The following is a 19022-nucleotide window of genomic DNA, read 5'->3' as shown; positions in this document are numbered from 1 at the left end:
TTGTCCTTTTCACAGGTGTGTTCCTGCATATTTTACTTAAGTAGTGAGGCATGTAGGCAATGCCAATTCATGAGCAAAAACCCCAAATGTAAGAGGTTAAGCAAACAAATACCTTGCACTTTTGAATAAAAATACTAGACCCATGTTTGCGATGTAGATGCAGAGGAAAATTAATTTTTAAGTTCTGCGATTTAACTGTAGAACTGTTTCTATAGAAAACCACACTTGCAGTAATGTATAAAAACTGCTGTTCTTAAAGGTGCACTTTATATAATATTTCTGTTTTGAACAATGACATCAATAAGGGAAAATGCCACAAAAGGAGCTAGAGAAACTGTAAATAGGAACTTTGGCTCAGATTCACGAACACAGACATTTTTGTTGTACACCAGACTTGTGCTAGAATAAGAGGGGCCAAATTCATTAAGAGGTCAGCACTTCTCAATGAATCTGGGGCATCTTTCGGCTGACATGTGCCATAGTACGAAATGTACTCTAGACAGAGCCTGGAGATTAGGTTTGCTGTAATTTACACCACTTTTTGATGACATGAAACCGTGAACTTGATGAAATCAGAGATTTTGTGAATTTCCACTAACCAAGCCCCCATTCACACATCTGTAGGGAGATGGACCGGGCTAGGGTGGCTTCTTGTGTGCCCAGGTTGGAACTGTCGGGGCTGTCACCATTGATGCCGGGGGAAGGACTTTCTGACCAGAGCAGACCTTTGCACCTGACTGAGGGGTGGGGTGGATATAAAAGGGGCGCGCATAAAAACCCGGATTACTTACCGGTAATGCTCTTTTAATGATTCCACAACAGCACCCACACGAGAGGGATCCGCCCATAGGTATAGGAAACCTACAGAGAGATAAAAAGGGCGGCCCCCCTCTTCCCCTCAGTTGTGTTTCAGAGTACGAGAGGAACCGCCAGGTATTAGTCCAAATATTTATTCACAGTTTCTTTATATATCATTTACTATGTACAAGATCATCAATGAGAGAATCATCGCTCTATCCGTGATACATCTGACTAAGGGAGGGTAGTGAGTGGGTGCTGTCGTGGACTTGTTAAAAGAGCATTACTGGTAAGTAATCTGGCTTTTTACCCTTCGCCACGACAGCACCCACATGAGAGATTTGCAGAGAACCGTCACCTGGGTGGGATCACCGTGTTAAGGATGGCTCTACCAAAAGCCAAGTCGGATAAAGAAGACAGATCAAGTCTATAATGATTGTAGAAGGTCGAAGGTGTCGACCAGGTTACGGCTTTACATATAAGGTCGATAGGGATGTCTGCTTTCTCCGCCCAGGAGGATGCCATAGCCCGAGCAGAATGTGCCTTCACTCCTTCTGGAGGACTCTCGCCTTTTGTCGAGTAGGCCAAACAAATGGCATCTCTGATCCATTGGGACAAGGTTGCCTTTGTGACCCCGTGACCCTTCCTGTGACCCTGAAAGGAGACAGAGCCCTGCTCTGCCTCCAGGACCGGGTTCTCTCTATGTAACTCAAGACTGCTCTCCTCACATCTAATGTGTGAAACCTCTCTTCCTCTGGACCTGACGGATTGTCATAAAAGGAAGGGAGGAAAATCTCTTGTGATCTATGATAAGTAGATGCCACTTTAGGGAGATATGATGGATCTGGCTTGAGTATTATCCTGTCCTGGAATGTTAATAGTAAGGGAGGGTCTACAGAAAGGGCCTGGCTATCACTAACCCTTCTGGCAGATGTTAAGGCCACTAATAGGACTACGAGATGTTCTTTAGAGGAACAGACTAATGGCTCAAAAGGGGAATTAGTTAAGGCGTCAAGGACCAGATTCAGATCCCAAGGTGGTAAACGCGGAATGTGGACTGGATTACTTCTCTCACATGTCTTAATAAATCATGACACCCATCTATTTTCTGCTATATTAGCGCCATGAAGGGCTCCTAAAGCAGACACCTGGACCCTTAACTTATTGACTGATAGACCCAGCTCTCATCCTTTCTGCAAGAACTCTAGGATGGCTGTAGTTGGAACTATCTGAGAGAAGGGTTCCATATAGTAGTCTAGAAATTTCCTTCACACTCTGCCATATATTGTAGTTGTGGATATTTTCCTGCTCTGCAGTAACGTCTCAATGAGGTTATTGGAGAAGCCCCTTGACTCTAGTAGCTGCTTCTCAAATGCCACGCCGTCAAGTGGAGGCCTTTAACTTGAGGGTGGTAGAATGGTCCTTGAGAGAGCAGGTACTGATTTGCTGGCAGTATCCAGTGGTTGCATACTGACAGCTCGGAGACACGAGAACCAGGGTCTTCTCGGCCAGAAGGGAGCTATGGGGATCACCCTTGCTTTTTCCTCCCTTATTTTCCTGATGACTAGCGGAATCAATACCATCGGTGGAAAAGCGTATGCTAGGTCGAATTGCCAGGGAAACTGGAGAGAATCTACCATGTCTGGCCGATCTCTAGTGTTTAGGGAGGCGAACCTCTGCACCTGCCTGTTTTCCCTGGTAGCAAATAAATCTATTTGCGGGAGCCCCCATAATTCTACTATCCTTCTGAATATCTGAGCGTTGAGAGTCCATTTTCCTTGGTGAAGAGTGTGGCGACTGAGGAAGTCGGCTTTTGTATTTTCTTCGCCTTTGATGTGGAGAGCCGTCAGGGATAACAAATTGACCTCTGCTAGGTCGAAGATATTCCTTGTCCTTTCGCCTTGATGATTTAAATACGCGACCACTGTCGTATTGTCCAAAAGGATTCTTATGTGAGATCCTCAGTGCTGGGGAAGAAAGGAATTTAAAGCATGATCAAATGCTCTCAACTCCTTTCAGTTGGAGTATTCTATCTCAACAGTGTCCCAGAGACCCTGAACTAGATTATCCCCCAAATGGGCACCCCACCCATCTGGACTAGCATCAGTGGTGATTATTTTGGAGGGCTTTATGGCCCATGGCACTCCCCTGGATAGATTATCTTTATCTAACCACCAAGATAAGGAATCCAACACCTCCTCAGAGAGGGTGATCCTTCTGTCTAAACGGCCTTGACCATAGTGCTGTATATCCAGAACTTCCTGTTGTAAGGTTCTGGTATGGTATTGAGCCCACTGAACTGCTGTAATGCAGGAGGTGAGGGATCCCAGGAGGGACATAGCTTTCCTCAGAGACATGTGGGGCCTGTGTCTTGCTGAAATGACTTTTGAATTTATAGTCATTTTTTGCATTCTGGAAGGAGACACTTCTGACTTACGGAGTCCAGGTGTAATCCAAGAAAGGACTGGAGGGTTTCTGGAACCAGCCTGGATTTTTTGAAATTGACAATCCATCCTAAGGCCTGTAAAGATGAAATGGTGTTAGATAGGTGTTCTTTACATTGGGAGGAAGATTTCCCTATCACCAGAAAATCATCTAGGTAGGGCACAATCAGAGTATCCTGTTGACGCAGATAAGCCATCACCTCCAGCATTACTTTCGTGAATACTCGAGGAGCCATCGAAAGACCGAACGGCATCACTGTAAATTGGAAGTAACGGTCTTAACCGGCCAGGTTGACTGCTACCCTGAGGTATTGTTGATGGTCGGCATGTATGGGAAGATGATAGTACGCATCCTTCAAATCTAGCCCGGCCATGAGACACCTGGGAAATAAAAGTTTGATGGTAGAGCTAGTTGATTCCATCTTAAAGGTATGCTTATACAAAAAGGTATTCAGCTTCCTAAGATTTATTATGGCACGGAATGAACCATCAGGTTTGGAGACCAGGAATAAAGGGGAATAGAATCCCCTACCTTCCTGATCCATGGGTACTTCTACCAGGACTTTTTTGGTTAGAAGCGTGAGAATTTCTAACTGGAGCGCCTCTTGTTGTTCCGGTGCTCTAAGGGAAGTCACTATGAAGGTATATTGTGGGATCCGAAAAAATTCCAGTCTTAATCCATATTTTATAATGTCAAGGATCCACAGACTTGATTTAATGTTTTCCCATTTTTGGTGAAAAATTTTTAGCCTACCACTTACTGGGGGACCTGGACTATCAATATCGACTATGTTTTGACGTAGAAGAGCAACTGAACAAGGCACCTCTCTGCTTTGTCTCCTTTGCTTCCCAGGGGTCTTTTTGCGGCTCGTATGGCTTTCTCCTATTAAATGGTCGCCTTCTAAATGCTCTCCTGTAGGAAGGAATAGACTGATTAGGGAATCCCTTCCTTCTCTCTCCTGCCTTGGTGAGTATATCATCAAGTATTTTTCCAAACAGGAACTCACCCTGGCACAGGATTGCACAAAGATTCGATTTAGACTGTGCATCCCCTTTCCAGCCCTTTAGCCAAAGGGCCCGTCAAGCTGCGTTTACCAGGCCAGCCGACCTAGCTGCCAGAGGTAAGGAATCTGCTGATGCATCGGCTAAGAATGCTGCAGCCCCTCTAACCAATGGAATTGTCTGTAAGATTTTATCTTTCGTCATCTTTCCTTTGATCTGTTGTTCTAGTCGATCTATCCAGACCAATAATGACCTCGCGGTGCATGTGCCGGAGATGGCGGGTTTAAAGGCTCCACTGTTAGCCTCCCAAGATCTTTTAAGCAAGGCTTCTGTCTTGCGATCTAACGGGTCCGACAAGACCCCTGCATCCTCCACTGGTAGGACCGACTGTTTTGAGGTGGACGCCCAGCCGCATCTACCTTCGGAACCTTGAACCATGTGGCCAGCTCCTCGTCACTAAAAGGGATGGCGTCTTTTGGAGGAGGAAGGGAGAAACCCTCATTGACTTTGCCTGTCCCATTCCTCTTTGACAAGATCCTTAATAGTGGAGACTACCGGGAAGGCTCTGCGTTTTTTCTGTGCCAGTCCTGCAAACATTATATCCTGAGCGGACCTGGACTCTTTCGTGTCTGTGCACCCCACTGTATTCCTAATGGATTTTACGAGGTTATCTATGCTGTCAAGGGGGAAGCAGGTTCGTCCTTCGTCCTCTGATGAATCTGATGATGATGAATCAGAGGTTCCTGAAGATCGGATTAAGCCCTCTTCTGACCCTGAACTAGGGACTGGAGAAGGGGTCCTGCTCGCCTGCTTTTTTGAAACAGTGGTGCCCAGAGCCCGAATCTCCTGTCTGATCATGGCTCTGACCTCCATGGCCACCACTGCTGCCTCTTCTTGTAAGGTCTGACCTATACACCCTGGGCATAACCTCTTAAGGTATGAGTCGGGAAGGGGTTGTGTACATAGGGCACATTCCTTGTGTTTTGATTTATGAGTTTTCTTATCCTATAAAGGAGAGGTACAGAGAAGGATGGAATCAGCTTAATAGGTAGAGTCTTATTTACACTCACCCAGTGAAGCTGCACGGTACCGGTTTTGGAGGCGGAGGTATCTTATGGGCTCTGGGTAGTTCCACTTCTCTACCCTGTGCCTGTGGAAGCTTCCTCTCTTGGTGCTGCTGTGTCCGCTTTTCCCACTCCTAGCGCTGCCGCTTTTGGTAGCTCTGGTTTGCTCCACTGCCAGTGGGTGCACCTCATGCGCCGGGGATGACATCTTGAGCACGCCGGCTCTGTGTTCCGCCGACTTTTTAAATGTGGCGCCGCCATACCGCCTCCCAGGACTCCCCCGGATGTGCTCCAACCACTTCCGGGTCACACACGCCGGGTCTCCGCTCCTGCGTGGCCACGCGGCGCTGGGAAACATGGTGCCACCACTGAAACTGCGGCGATTCATTCTGTCGGAGCCCCCGGACGTGTCCTCGGGAGTCCGGGTCCCGTAACTCGCCCGGAACCTCCAGGTTCCATGGTCAGACGAGGGGGGAGGCTGCATGCAGTGGCTCCCCCGCCGCTGCTTCTGATGCCTCAGCCCCTACTGTTCCCTCAGAAACCACACAGGCAGGTGCACTGGCTCAGGGATCCTGCAGGTATTCCAGGGATTCCTCATAGGAACAGGAAACCAACTGAGGGGGAGAGGGGAACCACCCTTTTTAGCTCTCTGTAGGTTTCCTGTTCCTATGGGCGGATCCCGCTCTCATGTGGGTGCTGTCGTGGCGAAGGGTAAAAGGGACTTCTGGCGGGAAGCCAGAGTACGTACAAGGAGAAGGTTAACTCCGTCTCCGCTGTTCCACGCCAACCAGTAGGTCTTTTCGGCAGCCTGTCCTTCCCTGCTCACGCAACCTGTGCACGGACAGAGCTCAGCATATTGCAGACTACTGAACCTGAGAGCCCTGATCGGTCGGCACCCCCCACAGTGACTGACAACCTTCACAGTACGGACCTCGTGTTACACGCTGATTCGGGAGGCTCTGCTGTCGCCTCCACTTTGAGAATTTGTGTCTCACTTGGTGCACCACCTACAACCTCTTGTTTGACACCGTGTTCCAGGATTGGGAGACCACATCTGGAAAAGCCAGGATATGCCGGTTCGGTAGAGACAGTGCTTCAATTTTATCCGGGACCGCTTCAAAGACGTTTCACGCCACCCGCGCTGCCATCGCGGGATCTTTCGACCTCTTCCGTCGAGGAGCTCCAGGCCGATAAATTGATTTGCTTTAACTGTCTGTTGTCAACTTTAAACCCCCTACCGTTTAACCCCCCTCCTGTATTTGCATACTCCCATACTGTGACGATCTATTTTTGGATCTGTGGTAGAATCTGGATTCTCTTATAGAAACCTTTTTCCTTTCAGGTCCTGGGGGATTAATATGGGTTTTTGCCCCGGGTGGCCGCTGGTGTTACTACAACTGTAGTTGCTCTGCTGCTGGTTTTCCCCCCGGTGGCCGCTAGTGTTACTACATGTTCAATTAGCCAGCAGGTGGTGACCACCCCCCCTCCTTCCTATAATAGGTAGTCAGGTGCTGTAGCTCATTGTTGGTAATACTGGTCATTTGCTAACCAACCTTGGTGAAGACTGGACCTCCAGCTTATCTGGAGCAGTGGAGTGGCTGCTGGATGCTGATCGGGTGCCTTTCTCTGCTGCTTGGAGCATTGGCAGCAGACAAAGCTAAGTTTGGGTTTTTAGTTGCTTTAACCCCGTGATGTCTGTTTTATTTTTTCTTGTGTGTTATTGGGTACAGTTCATTTTATTCCCTGTCTCACCACCTGGGGAGGAGGATGTGGGTTTAGTTCAGGGCTAAACAGAAAATATGGACAGGTCGGGGACTTGGGCCTCACTACCATCAAGTGTAACCCCAAGTTAAGGAAAGTCAGGGCACCTCCTTAGCCTGAGAGGCAGTTCAGGGGCCCAGGTTCCACGTCTCCTGTTTCTTCCCTACTGCCCCTGACACATACCTTCATACTCCCTGCGTGGAGTAGTTACTGTTAAGATGTCTTTGAATAAAGAACCAGTTATCTTTTGCTCTCCCTTCTGCTCGTCACTGCATCCCATGCTCCTGCTAGAACCTTACACATCCACCTTACATAAAATTGTACAATGCAGTAAAATTCCCTAAATAAACTACAAAACACGACCAGGTACTTCTTTTGTCCTGCGGATTTATAAGGTTGTAAATGTGGTTTGGACCGAACCTTGCTGAGCCAAACAACACTGTTGGTTTCTTCTCATCAGGATTCCATTGCTCTTTGACATTCTGATAAACCCAGCATGTGGCTTTTTAATATCCAGGAAACCTGACAGAACCATTGTTAGTCAAAGGATAAGTTCACATGACCGATCTCTCCACATCTGAGAAAAACGGTCCAGTTATTCTGATCAGATTTTAATCACAGTGGCATCAGTTTTTCTCAGATGTGGCGAGAACAAAAAAAAGTTTCTCCACCTTCTCTATTTTGTCAGTCCGTGAAAGTGTCAGAGTGTGGTCCAATTTTTCTCATGGACAAAGATGTGATCTGACACTTGGATCAAAATTTGACATGTGTGCGCTTTTTTCCACAGACCACTTGGTCAAAGCTAGATAAGCTTGAACAAAAGGCAACAAATAACAGAATGGTATTTAAAAGTGAGAAATGCAAGATTCTACAGCTTGGCAAGAAAAACTAAAATTACATCTACAAAATGAGAGGAATAGAACTAAGTAACAGCACATGTGAGAATAGAGTTGGTGTATACTAATAGATCACAAAGTGTGCATGAGTCAACAGTGTGATGCAGCAGCAAAAAAGGCAAACACATTTCTAGGATGCATTAAGAGAAACACAGAGTCTAGATCACATGAAGTAATGCTCTCTATTATGATGCTCTCTCAACTTTTATATGAATACGTAAAGGGCACTTGTTATTTTGGGGTGGACCTTACCATAACCACACAACTTGGTGTCTGTGTGCAATGGTCACTGGCCAGTGCTTATTGGGCAAAATTAGGAACCTCTGAGAGGGAACTGCAGAACAGCGCAATCTGAATTGAGAAGCATTACTCCAACAAGTGGAAAGTTTCATAGAAATCTATATATATAAAACTGAATATATGTGTGTATCACCAACCAATCACGAAGCATCTTTCATTTAATCAGAGCTGTTTAAAAGAAGCTGAGCTGTGATTGGTTGCTATGAGCAACAGTTTTCCCACTTCACAACACCTCAGCAGACACTGACATGGTGGGAGAAATCTAGCATCCCCAGGAACATAAGCTCCCAGGCATTGTCTGCCCCCCAGAAAGGAGCAGAGAGCACACGACAGAAAAGAATCACCCCCTCCCGTGCCCATATACCCAGCACACATCCCCCATCCCATAGGCACATCTTCCCTCATAAAGGGATCTCCGGTACGGAAGTCAGGGCAAATCCCTCAGCGCTCTGATTCTGACCCCAGGCTTCTATTAAAGGGATTATTGTTATGGAAACCAGAGCAAATCCATCCAGCGCTGTGGTTCTGACCCCAGGGCCTCTTAAATGGATCATTGGTATGGAAGTTAGGGCAATTCCACTAAGCACTCTGGTTCTGACCCCAGGCCCCTCTTAAAGGCATGCCCGGTATGGAAGTGAGGGCAAATCCACTCTACGCTTTGGTACTGACCCCAGGCCTCTCTTAAAGGGATCTCCGATATGGTAGTTAGGGCAAATCCCTCAGCGCTCTGATTCTGATCCCAGGCTTCAACTAAAGGGATCATTGGTATGGAAGTCAGGGCAAATCCATCCAGCATTCTGCTTCTGACCCCAGGCTCTTTTAACCCCTTAGCCCCCAAGGGTAGTTTGCATGTTCATGACCGGGCCAATTTTTACAATTCTGACCACGGTCCCTTTATGAGGTAATAACTCTGAAACGCTTCCATGGATCCCAGTGATTCTGACAATATTTTCTCGTGACATATTGTACTTCGTGTTAGTGGTAAAATTTCATTCAAATAACTTGCGTTTATTTGTGAAAAAAAATGGAAATTTGGGGAAAAAGTCGTAATTTTCCAACTTTGAATTTTTATGCCCTTAAATCACAGAGATAAGGCACAACAAAAAACTTGATAAGTAACATTTCCCACATGTTTACTTTACATCAGCACAATTTTGGAACCAAAATTTTTTTTTGTTAGGAAGTTATAAGGGTTAAAAGTTGACCAGCGATTTCTCATTTTTGCAACACCATTCTATTTTTACAGACCACATCACATTTGAAGTCACTTTGAGGGGTCTATATGATAGAAAATACCCAAAAGTGACACCACTCTAAAACCTGCACCCCTCAAGGTGCTCAAAACCACATTCAAGAAGTTTATTAACCCTTCAGGTGCTTCACAGGAATTTTTTGAATGTTTAAAAAAAATGAACATTTGACTTATTTTCACAAAAAAATTATTTCAGGTCAAATTTTATTTATTTTACCAAGGGTAACAGGAGAAATTAGACTGTAAAAGTTGCAATTTGTCCTGAGTACGCTGATACCTGATATGTGGAGGGGGGGGAACCACTGTTTTGGCGCATGGCAGAGCTCAGAAGGGAAGGAGCGCCGTTTGACTTTTTCAATGCAAAATTGGCTGGAATTCAGATCGGACGCCATGTCACGTTTGGAGAGCCCCTGATGTTCCTAAACAGTGGAAACCCCCCACAAGTGACGCCATTTTGGAAACTAGACCCCCCAAGGAACTTATCTAGATAGTGGTGAGAACTTTGAACCCACAAGGGCTTCACAGAAGTTTATAACGTACAGCCATACAATTAAAAAAATCATATTTTTTCCACAAAAATTATCTTTTTACCTTTTATTTTCCCAAGGGAAACAGGACCATAAAAGTTATTGTGCAATTTGTCCTGAGTATGCCGATACCCCATATGTGGGTGTAAACGACTATTTGGGCGCATGGCAGAGCTCGGAAGGGAAGCAGCGCCATTTGACTTTTTTGGCTGGAATTGAGATCGGACACCATGTCGCTTTTGGAAAGCCCCTGATGTACCAAAACAGTGAAAACCCCCCACAAATGACAACATTTTGGAAACTAGACCCCCCAAGGAACTTATCTAGATGTGTGGTGAGAACTTTGAACCCCCAAGTGCTTCACAGAAGTTTATAACGTCCGGGCGTGAAAATAAAAAAATCATTTTTTTTCCACAAAAATGATATTTTTGCCCCCAATTTTTTATTTTCCTAATGGTAACAGGAGAAATTGGACCCCAAAGTTGTTTTGCAATTTGTCCTGAGTAGGCTGATACCCTATATGTGGGGGTAAACCACTGTTTGGGCGCATGGCAGAGCTTGGAAGGGAAGGAGCACCATTTGACATTTTCAATGCAGAATTGGATGGAATTGAGATCAGACGCCATGTTGCGTTTGGAGAGCAGCTGATGTGCCCAAACAGTAGAAACACCCCAATTCTAACACCAACCCTAATCCCGACACAGCCCTAACACTAATCTCAGCCCTAACCCTAGCCCTAACCCTGACCCTAATGGGAAAATGGAAATAAATACATTTTTTTTAATTTTATTATTTTTCCCTAACTGAGGGGGTGATAAAGGGGGGTTTGATTTTCTATTTATGGTGGGTTTTTATGTTTGGCAGCTGTCATACGCTAAAAGACGCTTTTTATTGTAAAAATACTTTTTGCATCACCACATTTTGAGAGCTATAATTTTTCCGTATTTTGACCCACAGAGTCATGTGAGGTCTTATTTTTTGCAGGACGAGTTGACATTTTTATTGGTACCATTTTCGGGCATGTGACATTTTTTGATCGCTTTTTATTCCGATTTTTGTGACGCAGAATGAACAAAAACTAGCATTTCATGAATTTCTTTTGGGGTGTGCGCTTACACCGTTCCACGTGCGGTAAAATTGATAAGGCGGTTTTATTCTTCGGGTCAGTACGGTTACAGCAATACCTCATTTATATCATTTTTTATGTTTTGGCGCTTTTATGCAATGAAAACAATTTTATATAAAAAATAATTGTTTTTGCATCGCTTTATTCTGCGAGCTATAACTTTTTTATTTTTCGCTGATGATGCTGTGTGGCGGCTCGTTTTTTGCGGGACAAGATGGCGTTTTCAGAAGTACCATGGTTATTTATATCTGTCTTTTTGATCGCGTGTTATTGCACTTTTTGTTCGGCGGTATGATAATAAATCATTATTTTTTGCTTTGTTTTTTATTTTTATATTTTAAGAGGTTCGCTAAAGGGGTTAACTAGTGGGACAGTTTTATAGGGAGGGTCGTTACGAACGCGGTGATACCAAATATGTGTACTTTTATTGTTTTGTTTTTTTATTTCCAAAAAATGAATTGGGGAATATTTGTTTTTTTTTTTTAATATATTTAGTGATTTTTTATAAATTATTTTTACACTTTTTTTTTTTTTTTTTTTTTAACTTTATTACAATGTCCCAGGGGGGACATTACTGTCATGTGACAGATCGCTGATTTGTCACATCACAGATCGCTGTGACAGATCAGCGATCTGTCACAAGCACTGCAGCAGACTTCCTCATGCCTGCGCTCAGCAGGCATGAGGAAGCCGCCTCCCTGCAGGCCCCCAAAGCCATATTGGATCCGGGGACCTGCAGGGAAGGAGGCCCCCGCAGCAGCGCTGCACATCGTGCTGCTGCTGGGGTCTCAGGGAAGCACTGAGGGAGCCCCCTCCCTACCGATGCTTCCCTAAACCCCAGGTACACTGCGATCGTGTTTGATCGCAGTGTACCAAGGGTTAATGTGTCGGGGGCGGTCCGCAGCTGATCGCGGTCCGGGTGTCAGCTGCAATAATCAGCTGACACCCGGCCGCGATCAGCTATGACATACTATCCCGTCCATGGGCATAGGGGCCCAGGTCCCATGGACGGGATAGTACATCAGATGGCAGGAAGGGGATAAAGGGATCCTCGGTATGGAAGTCAGGGCAATTGACTTCAAATGCTTTGGTACTGACTCCAGGCTCTCATAAAGGGATCTCCTGTATGGAAGTTAGGGCAAATCCCTCAGCGCCCCGAACCCCAGGATTCTATTAAAGGGATCCCCGGTATGGAAATGAGGGCAAATCCACTCTGCGCTTTGGTACTGACCCCAGGCCCCTCTTAAAGGGATCCCCGGTATGGAAGTGAAGGCAAATCCACCCAGCACTCTGGTTCTAACACAAGGCTGACGGGATGATGTGGGGTATTAGGGGTAGTAGTAGTACGGTAGCTCTGGCTGACGGGATGTTGTGGGATATTATAGTGAATGTGGCTATGTGGAGTGGCCGGGGCTCTACACATCTATCTCTATATATCTCTATATCAGTGGCATGCAAAAGTTTAGGCACCCCTGGTCAAAATTACTGTTATTGTGAACAGTTAAGCAAGTTGAAGATAAAATGATCTCTAAAAGGCCTAAAGTTAAAGATGACACATTTGTTTTGTAGTTTAGACTAAAAACTAATACAGATTGTAATTTTTTCAATTTTAAAAATTACAAAAAGAAAAATGGTTTGATGCTAAAGTTTGGGCACCTTTGGAGATTTGTGTGCTCAGATAACTTTGACCAAGGTTTCAGACCTTAATTAGCCTGTAAGGGATATGGCTTGTTCACCCTCAATGTTAGGAAAGGCCAGCTGATGCAGATTCCACAGGTTTAGAAACACATAGCCTCCTCTAACCTTGTGCGAAAAAACAGCCACCATGGGTTCTTTTAAGCAGCTGCCTAGCACTCTGAAATTGAAAATGGTGGAGGCCCACAAAGCAGGAGAAGGCTATAAGAAGATAGCAAAGCGTTTTCAAGTTGTCCTTTCCTCAGTTCAATATGTAATTCAGAAATAGCGGATTACAGGAACAGTGGAGGTCAAGATAAGGTCTGGAAGGCCAAGCAAGAGAGAGCTGCTTGTAGGATTGGTAGAAAGGCATATCAGAACCCCCACTTTACTGCAAAAGACCTTCAGAAAGATTTAGCAGATTCTGGAGTTGTGGTAATTGTTCTACTGTTCAGAGACACCTTATCAAATATGGCCTTCATGGAAGAGTCATCAGAAGAAAAGCCCTCCTGCACCCTCACCATAAAATTTAGCATCAGAGGTATGCAAAAGAACATCTGAACAAGCCCAATGCATTTTAGAAACAAGTCATGTGAATCGTTGAAGTTAAAATAAAACTCTTTGGTCGCAATGATCAAAGGTATGTGCAGAGAAAAAATTGCATAGAATTTCAGGAAAAGAACATCTCTCCAACCATTAAGCATGGGGATGGATCAATCATGCTTTGGAGTTGTGTTGCAGACAATGGCACAGGGAACATTTCACAGGTAGAGGGAAGAATGGATTCAATGATATTTCAACAAATTCTTGATGCAAACATAACACCTTGTGTAAAAAAACTGAATTTGGAAAAGGATGGCTTCTACAAATGGATAATGATCACACACATCAAAATTCACAATAGACGACCTCAAAAGGCGATAGCTAGAGGTTTTTCAATGGCCCTCACAGTCCCCCGATTCGATCATCATTGAAAATCTGTGGCTAGTCCTCAAAATAGCAGTGCATGCAAGACGACCCAGGAATCTCACAGAAATGGAAGAATTTTCCAAGGAAGAATGGATGAAAATCCTTCAAACAAGAACTGAAAGACTCTTGGCTTGCTACTAAAAGCGTTTACAAGCTGTGATATTTTAAAAGGGAGTGCTACTAGGTACTAACTATGCAGGGTTCCCAAACTTTTGCATTGGCCTATTTTCCTTATTGTAATTGTTAAAATGTAAAAAATGACAATATATAATTTTTTTGGCCTAAAATACAGAGAAAATGTGTCATCTTTAACTTTAGCCCTTTTAGAGATCATTCCATCTTCAACTTGCTTAACTGGTCACAATAACAGTAATTTTGACCAATATATCATTGTAATTTGTTATAACTAACCGTAGTTAGTTACTATCCCCAGGCAGCGCCGGCCTCTTCAGCTAGTACAATATAAAACACAAATATAATACTTTACAGTACCTTGTACCTGGAAGTGCACATCTGCCAGTGACGTGTTGTTAAAAAAGAATCCAAGAGATTCCCATAATGGCAATGGCTTCTGACAGTGTGAACCTGGACCCTATCAAATACAGAAAATCCATCAGAAAGGTAAGATGAGATGTAAAGTATGCATACATGTGTTGTATGTACACCTTAGGTCTTGACGTGAACATGCAGACCAGCAGGGTTTAATTCTGTTGGCTAAGGCCCTTTCTCAAGTAAGGTTTTTTTTTTTTTTTGTATAAGAAAAACTGGTCAATTTTGATCTTCATCTGTTGTTTGGTCCATGTGTCTTTTTATGTCATTAGTGTAGCATCAGTTTCTTCCTCATATTAAAAACAAATAAAATGAAATTTTCGAATCTTGTCCTTCCCCTTAGACACTGAAAATCAAACAGCACGAGCCATGGCATCAGTGTGAAAAAAAGAAAGGTTTGTGATAGAGTGCCCAAAAATCATAATGGGCATGCTCATCTGCCATCATTGTTCACATGCAGGCATTGCAAGCTAGACAATTTCACATTAAATTGCACCTGAATGGTCGTGGCCCGATCTAATATATGCTGCAGGTTAAAATAAAATCCTCAATATCAGCAAGATTGAATAGTATCACAGTTGAAAAAGTGCTAGAGGATTGCTGCATTAAGCCTCAAAGATTCAGCATTAAGGTTCAAAAAATAATCTGACAACACTACAGGCAACTCACTCTGAATGTAATAGAAACCCACATTAAATTGCACCTGAATGATGGCAACCCAGTCTGATATATACTGCAGATAAAAATAACCTCAATGTCAGCACAACTGAATATCATGGCTGAGAAAGTACTAGAGGATTGCTGCATAAATCCACAAAGGTTATACATAAAGGGAAAAAAAAAGGTAATACCTATGAAAACGCTGGTGCCAGGTCTCTGGTGAGTGTGAATGACGCGACCTCCTTCACCCTAACACGTGTTTCGCACTAGCGACTTCCGGGGGCAATATATTGTTTAATACTGTGGTGTGAATATTCCCTACATTTATAGAGATTATACTCTTGTTGGAAATTATTTATAATTACTTATGTGCAAGGATTCACATTTATCTGTGTGACTATAATAACCAATGGCAGGAATGTTTTGAGCGCCTCCTGCTGGGCATTTTTGTAGTTTTATAGTATTTTTAATGTTTTTTCAATAAAATGTGATATTTTATTCTCATAGAATATTACACTTGACTATGTATACAATTCTGTTTTAGGCTGGTTTCACACTTGCGTTTTTTTGCGCTGTTGTTTAGCGCAAAAAAAGCATGCGTTTTTTCCCCTATTTTTTACATGGGTGCGCATACACATGCATTTGTACGCATTTGTATGCACATGCGTTTTTTTTGTAGTGTGCGCTCGGGCACACAAAATGCATCCTGTTGCATTTTTTGTGCGTCCGATTTGCCCCCAAAAAACGCATGAGCACGCAATGCGTTTTTTTACAGCCAAACACCCATTATAGTCTATGGGTGCGCATAGTAATGCGCACGTATGCGCAAAAAAAAGCATGCGGTTTTTTTTTTTTTAAATAGCACCCAAACCCGCAAAAAACGCATACAAACGCATGATGCGTTTTTTAAGTGCGTTTGCACTGCGCACGGTGCACAGCGCAAAAAAAAAGCAAGTGTGAAAGTAGCCTTAGACCCTCAAAGAGCCCAAATCTCTACATCATCCAGTCTGTCTGGGATTACATGAAGAGACAAAGATCTGCGCAATCCTACATCCACAGAAGATCTGTGGTCATTTATCCAAAATGCTTGGGATAACCTCCCTGCTGAGTTCCTCCAAAAATTATGTGCAACTGTACTTATAAAGAAATTATGCTGACTTAAAGGCAAAGGGAGGTCACACCAAATATTAATTTGATTTAGATCTCTCTTCTGTTCATTCACTTTACATTTTGTTAATTGATAACAAAAGAATTTTAACACTTCTATTTTTTAAAGCAATCTTATTTTGCAGCATTTTTCCACATCAACCCAAAAGTACCGTATGTAGAGTAAATGCATTGCATGTATATAATACATTTATGTGTATAAGCTGTGTCCTCTAAATGCATATCTTTTACAGATGCATTGTATGCATCTAATACATTTATGTGTATAAGCGGTGTCCTCTAAATGCACATCTTTTAGCTGCTATGTGACACTGTAAAAAATGTACCGTATTTTTCGGACTATAAGACGCACCGGACCATAAGACGCACCCCAATTTTCAGTAGGAAAATAGGGGAAAAAAAAATAATGTGTCAAATGGGGGTCCGTCTTACAGTCCGAATACAGCTTACCTGGGAAGGGATCCGGCACAGGTGAAGTAGTCACAGGGGTCATTCAGTGGTCCAGGCTCGTGCGGTGGCGGCTCTGTGCTGGGGCAGGTTGGTTGTGTTGGGGCAGCTGTGCTGGGGTAGGGGCAGCTGCGCTGGGGCAGGGGCAGCTGCGCTGGGGCAGGGGCAGCTGTGCTGGGGCAGCTGTGCTGGGGCTGGGGCAGCTGTGCTGGGGCAGGTGGGCTCTGCGGTGGTGGCAGCTGTGCTGGGGCAGTTGTGCTGGGGCTGGGGCAGCAGTGCTGGGGCAGGTGGGCTCTGCGGTGGTGGCAGCGGGCGGCGCTCTGCGGTGCGGTGGTGGCAGCGAGCTGTGCTCCAGTGCAGGGGCCGCGGCTCCGCTGGCATTTCCTCGCAGCCCGGAGGCCCCCGCAGTTCCCTTGCTGGCCGCCGCCATGTTGCGGTGGCCTCCGGGAGCATGGACGCCAGAAAGATGGCCGCCGGTCCGGGGACGGCGCATGCGCGGGATCAGATCTCGTCCCGAGATCTCGGGGGACGAGATTCAAATCTCCCAACATACCTTTGAACGAAGGACCCTAGACACTGAGTCTCCAAAACCAAATTTCCACCGACTTCAAGGACTCCCCCCCTCTCGAAGCCGCCACAACGAGGGCCCTTGAACACTTCAACGGCCCGAGACCCCCCGAACACGCCATGCTATGGCCCGCTCAATACCCTCCTGGAGACCGAGAGCCCAAATATCGGAACCAACCGAATTCAGATGAAGCCCATCGCCAGCCAAAAATCACCCTCGCCCTTTTCCAAATCAAAGTGTCGCACAGCCACTGCCCCACTCCTGATGACAAAAGAAGACACAGCCCTGTTCACTTTTATCCTGGCCTTGTTGACCTTTGTGAGAGACCTCATGGAAAGCCATCGCCTACGAGGGACGATGTCGGACCAAACGATAGTGACCCCTCGGTATAGCAACCACAGGCGCAGACAATCCTGCTTGATGTCCCTTATCAATTCCCGGAAAGGTCGAACCACCAAGTCGTTACCCCCGACATGTAACACCAGGATGTCCGGAGCGCGGTCCAACCGAATGCACTCGTGTATTTCCTGCAAGACCCGTCTCCACTCCATCCCCCTAAAACCACACCAACGCAACAAGGCCGTGTTCCTGGAAAAACCGAGCTGTCTGCCTTCGTTCCGGACATCGGCCCGCAATGCTCCCCAGTAAACGAAGGAATGACCAAAAATCCACACCAGCAACGGCTCGACACCTGAAATGAAAAAAGGCAATGCCAACATCACAACCAACCTCAATTAAACGTGAATGCAACCCTCTGCATCACCAATCACCACCCACCGACCTAACTTAACTTCGGTAACGATTAGACACCCAACCGCCAATGCGCTGTATCGAAGCCGCATCCAAACCCCGAACTGCCGCTTCCGACGACGCCCCTATCCTGAACGAATGAGAAGCGAAACGGGATTCATCCAAACCCAACAATCGAATGGACCTCTTAAAAACAGCGCCAAATTGGTATCTAGACAAACTAGAGCCATCAACGTGACACAAAAGGGAACCGCTCAAACTAGGACTAAGTTCCCAAAAACCCCGCAAACACTGAACGGGACACATCAAAGACCCGGGCACACTGCCCAACACCACTCGGCGGCCTTTCCCTGCCTGATCCACCTTAGACCGTCGCAGCCAAAACTCAATGCCCCGAGCAGTAACCACAACGTCCCTGGCCAATATACCCCCAACTGACTCTTTGTTACCCGACACTAGCTCCCCTACCCTTAATGCGCCAAAAAATGCCAACGAAAAGGCTAAGCGAAATAACAAAACCTCATAGCGTGAAGAACACACCGACTCCAAAATGCCGCCCAGTCGTTCCAGTACATTAAACGATATTGGACGCCTCAAATCACCCGCGCTTTTTAAATGGCTAAACCCTTTTGCCGTCTGTTTCACCAGAAAAATCTTAGCCCAATCGCGGCAACCGCGCAAACGGAAACCAAAAGACAACCCTGCTAAAATACGCATGGCTTTCGCACCAGATCAACCCTCGGAGGCCCCGCGCCCTAACCAAAACAATAAAATTCCCTCCTGATCCAGCCCGGGCCCGACTGCCGCACTGGCTGCAAGATGCTCCTCCCACTTGCCCCATACAGCCCGGTATGCCTCCCAAGTTTTTGGAGCTAAAGACAACTCGATCAGCGACTCCGCGGCCCGTAAGCCACTTTCCACAGCTCCTCCGGACAAGCTAAACCCATGATCTCTGCTTCTGGTGCCAGAGAGCGGAACCGATCCCACTGTGAACGAGAAAGAGAGTCAGCGATATCGTTCTTAGCACCTGGAACATGTGTCACGGGCACATGTGCATTCAGATCCAAA

At 45.4% G+C, this 19022-nt stretch overlaps 1 protein-coding gene across 2 annotated transcripts in view; it reads right to left on the bottom strand.

Annotated features, from left to right (window-relative positions):
• Positions 1–19022, bottom strand: part of RHOBTB3 (Rho related BTB domain containing 3) — a 96277-nt gene that overhangs the window by 33503 nt on the left and 43752 nt on the right. For both annotated transcript variants that reach the window (XM_073541433.1, XM_073541400.1), the window contains exon 8: positions 14306–14405. In XM_073541433.1, coding sequence (XP_073397534.1) covers positions 14306–14405 — 100 coding nt within the window. The remainder of the gene's footprint in view (positions 1–14305; positions 14406–19022) is intronic.

This window comes from Dendrobates tinctorius, unplaced genomic scaffold, assembly GCF_039654945.1.
Source record: "Dendrobates tinctorius isolate UK_male_01 unplaced genomic scaffold, ASM3965494v1 ptg000003l, whole genome shotgun sequence".
NCBI classification, from domain to species: domain Eukaryota; kingdom Metazoa; phylum Chordata; class Amphibia; order Anura; family Dendrobatidae; genus Dendrobates; species Dendrobates tinctorius.
The sequence above is the reverse complement of the archived record's forward strand: the minus strand, read 5'-3'. Positions and strand labels throughout refer to the sequence as shown.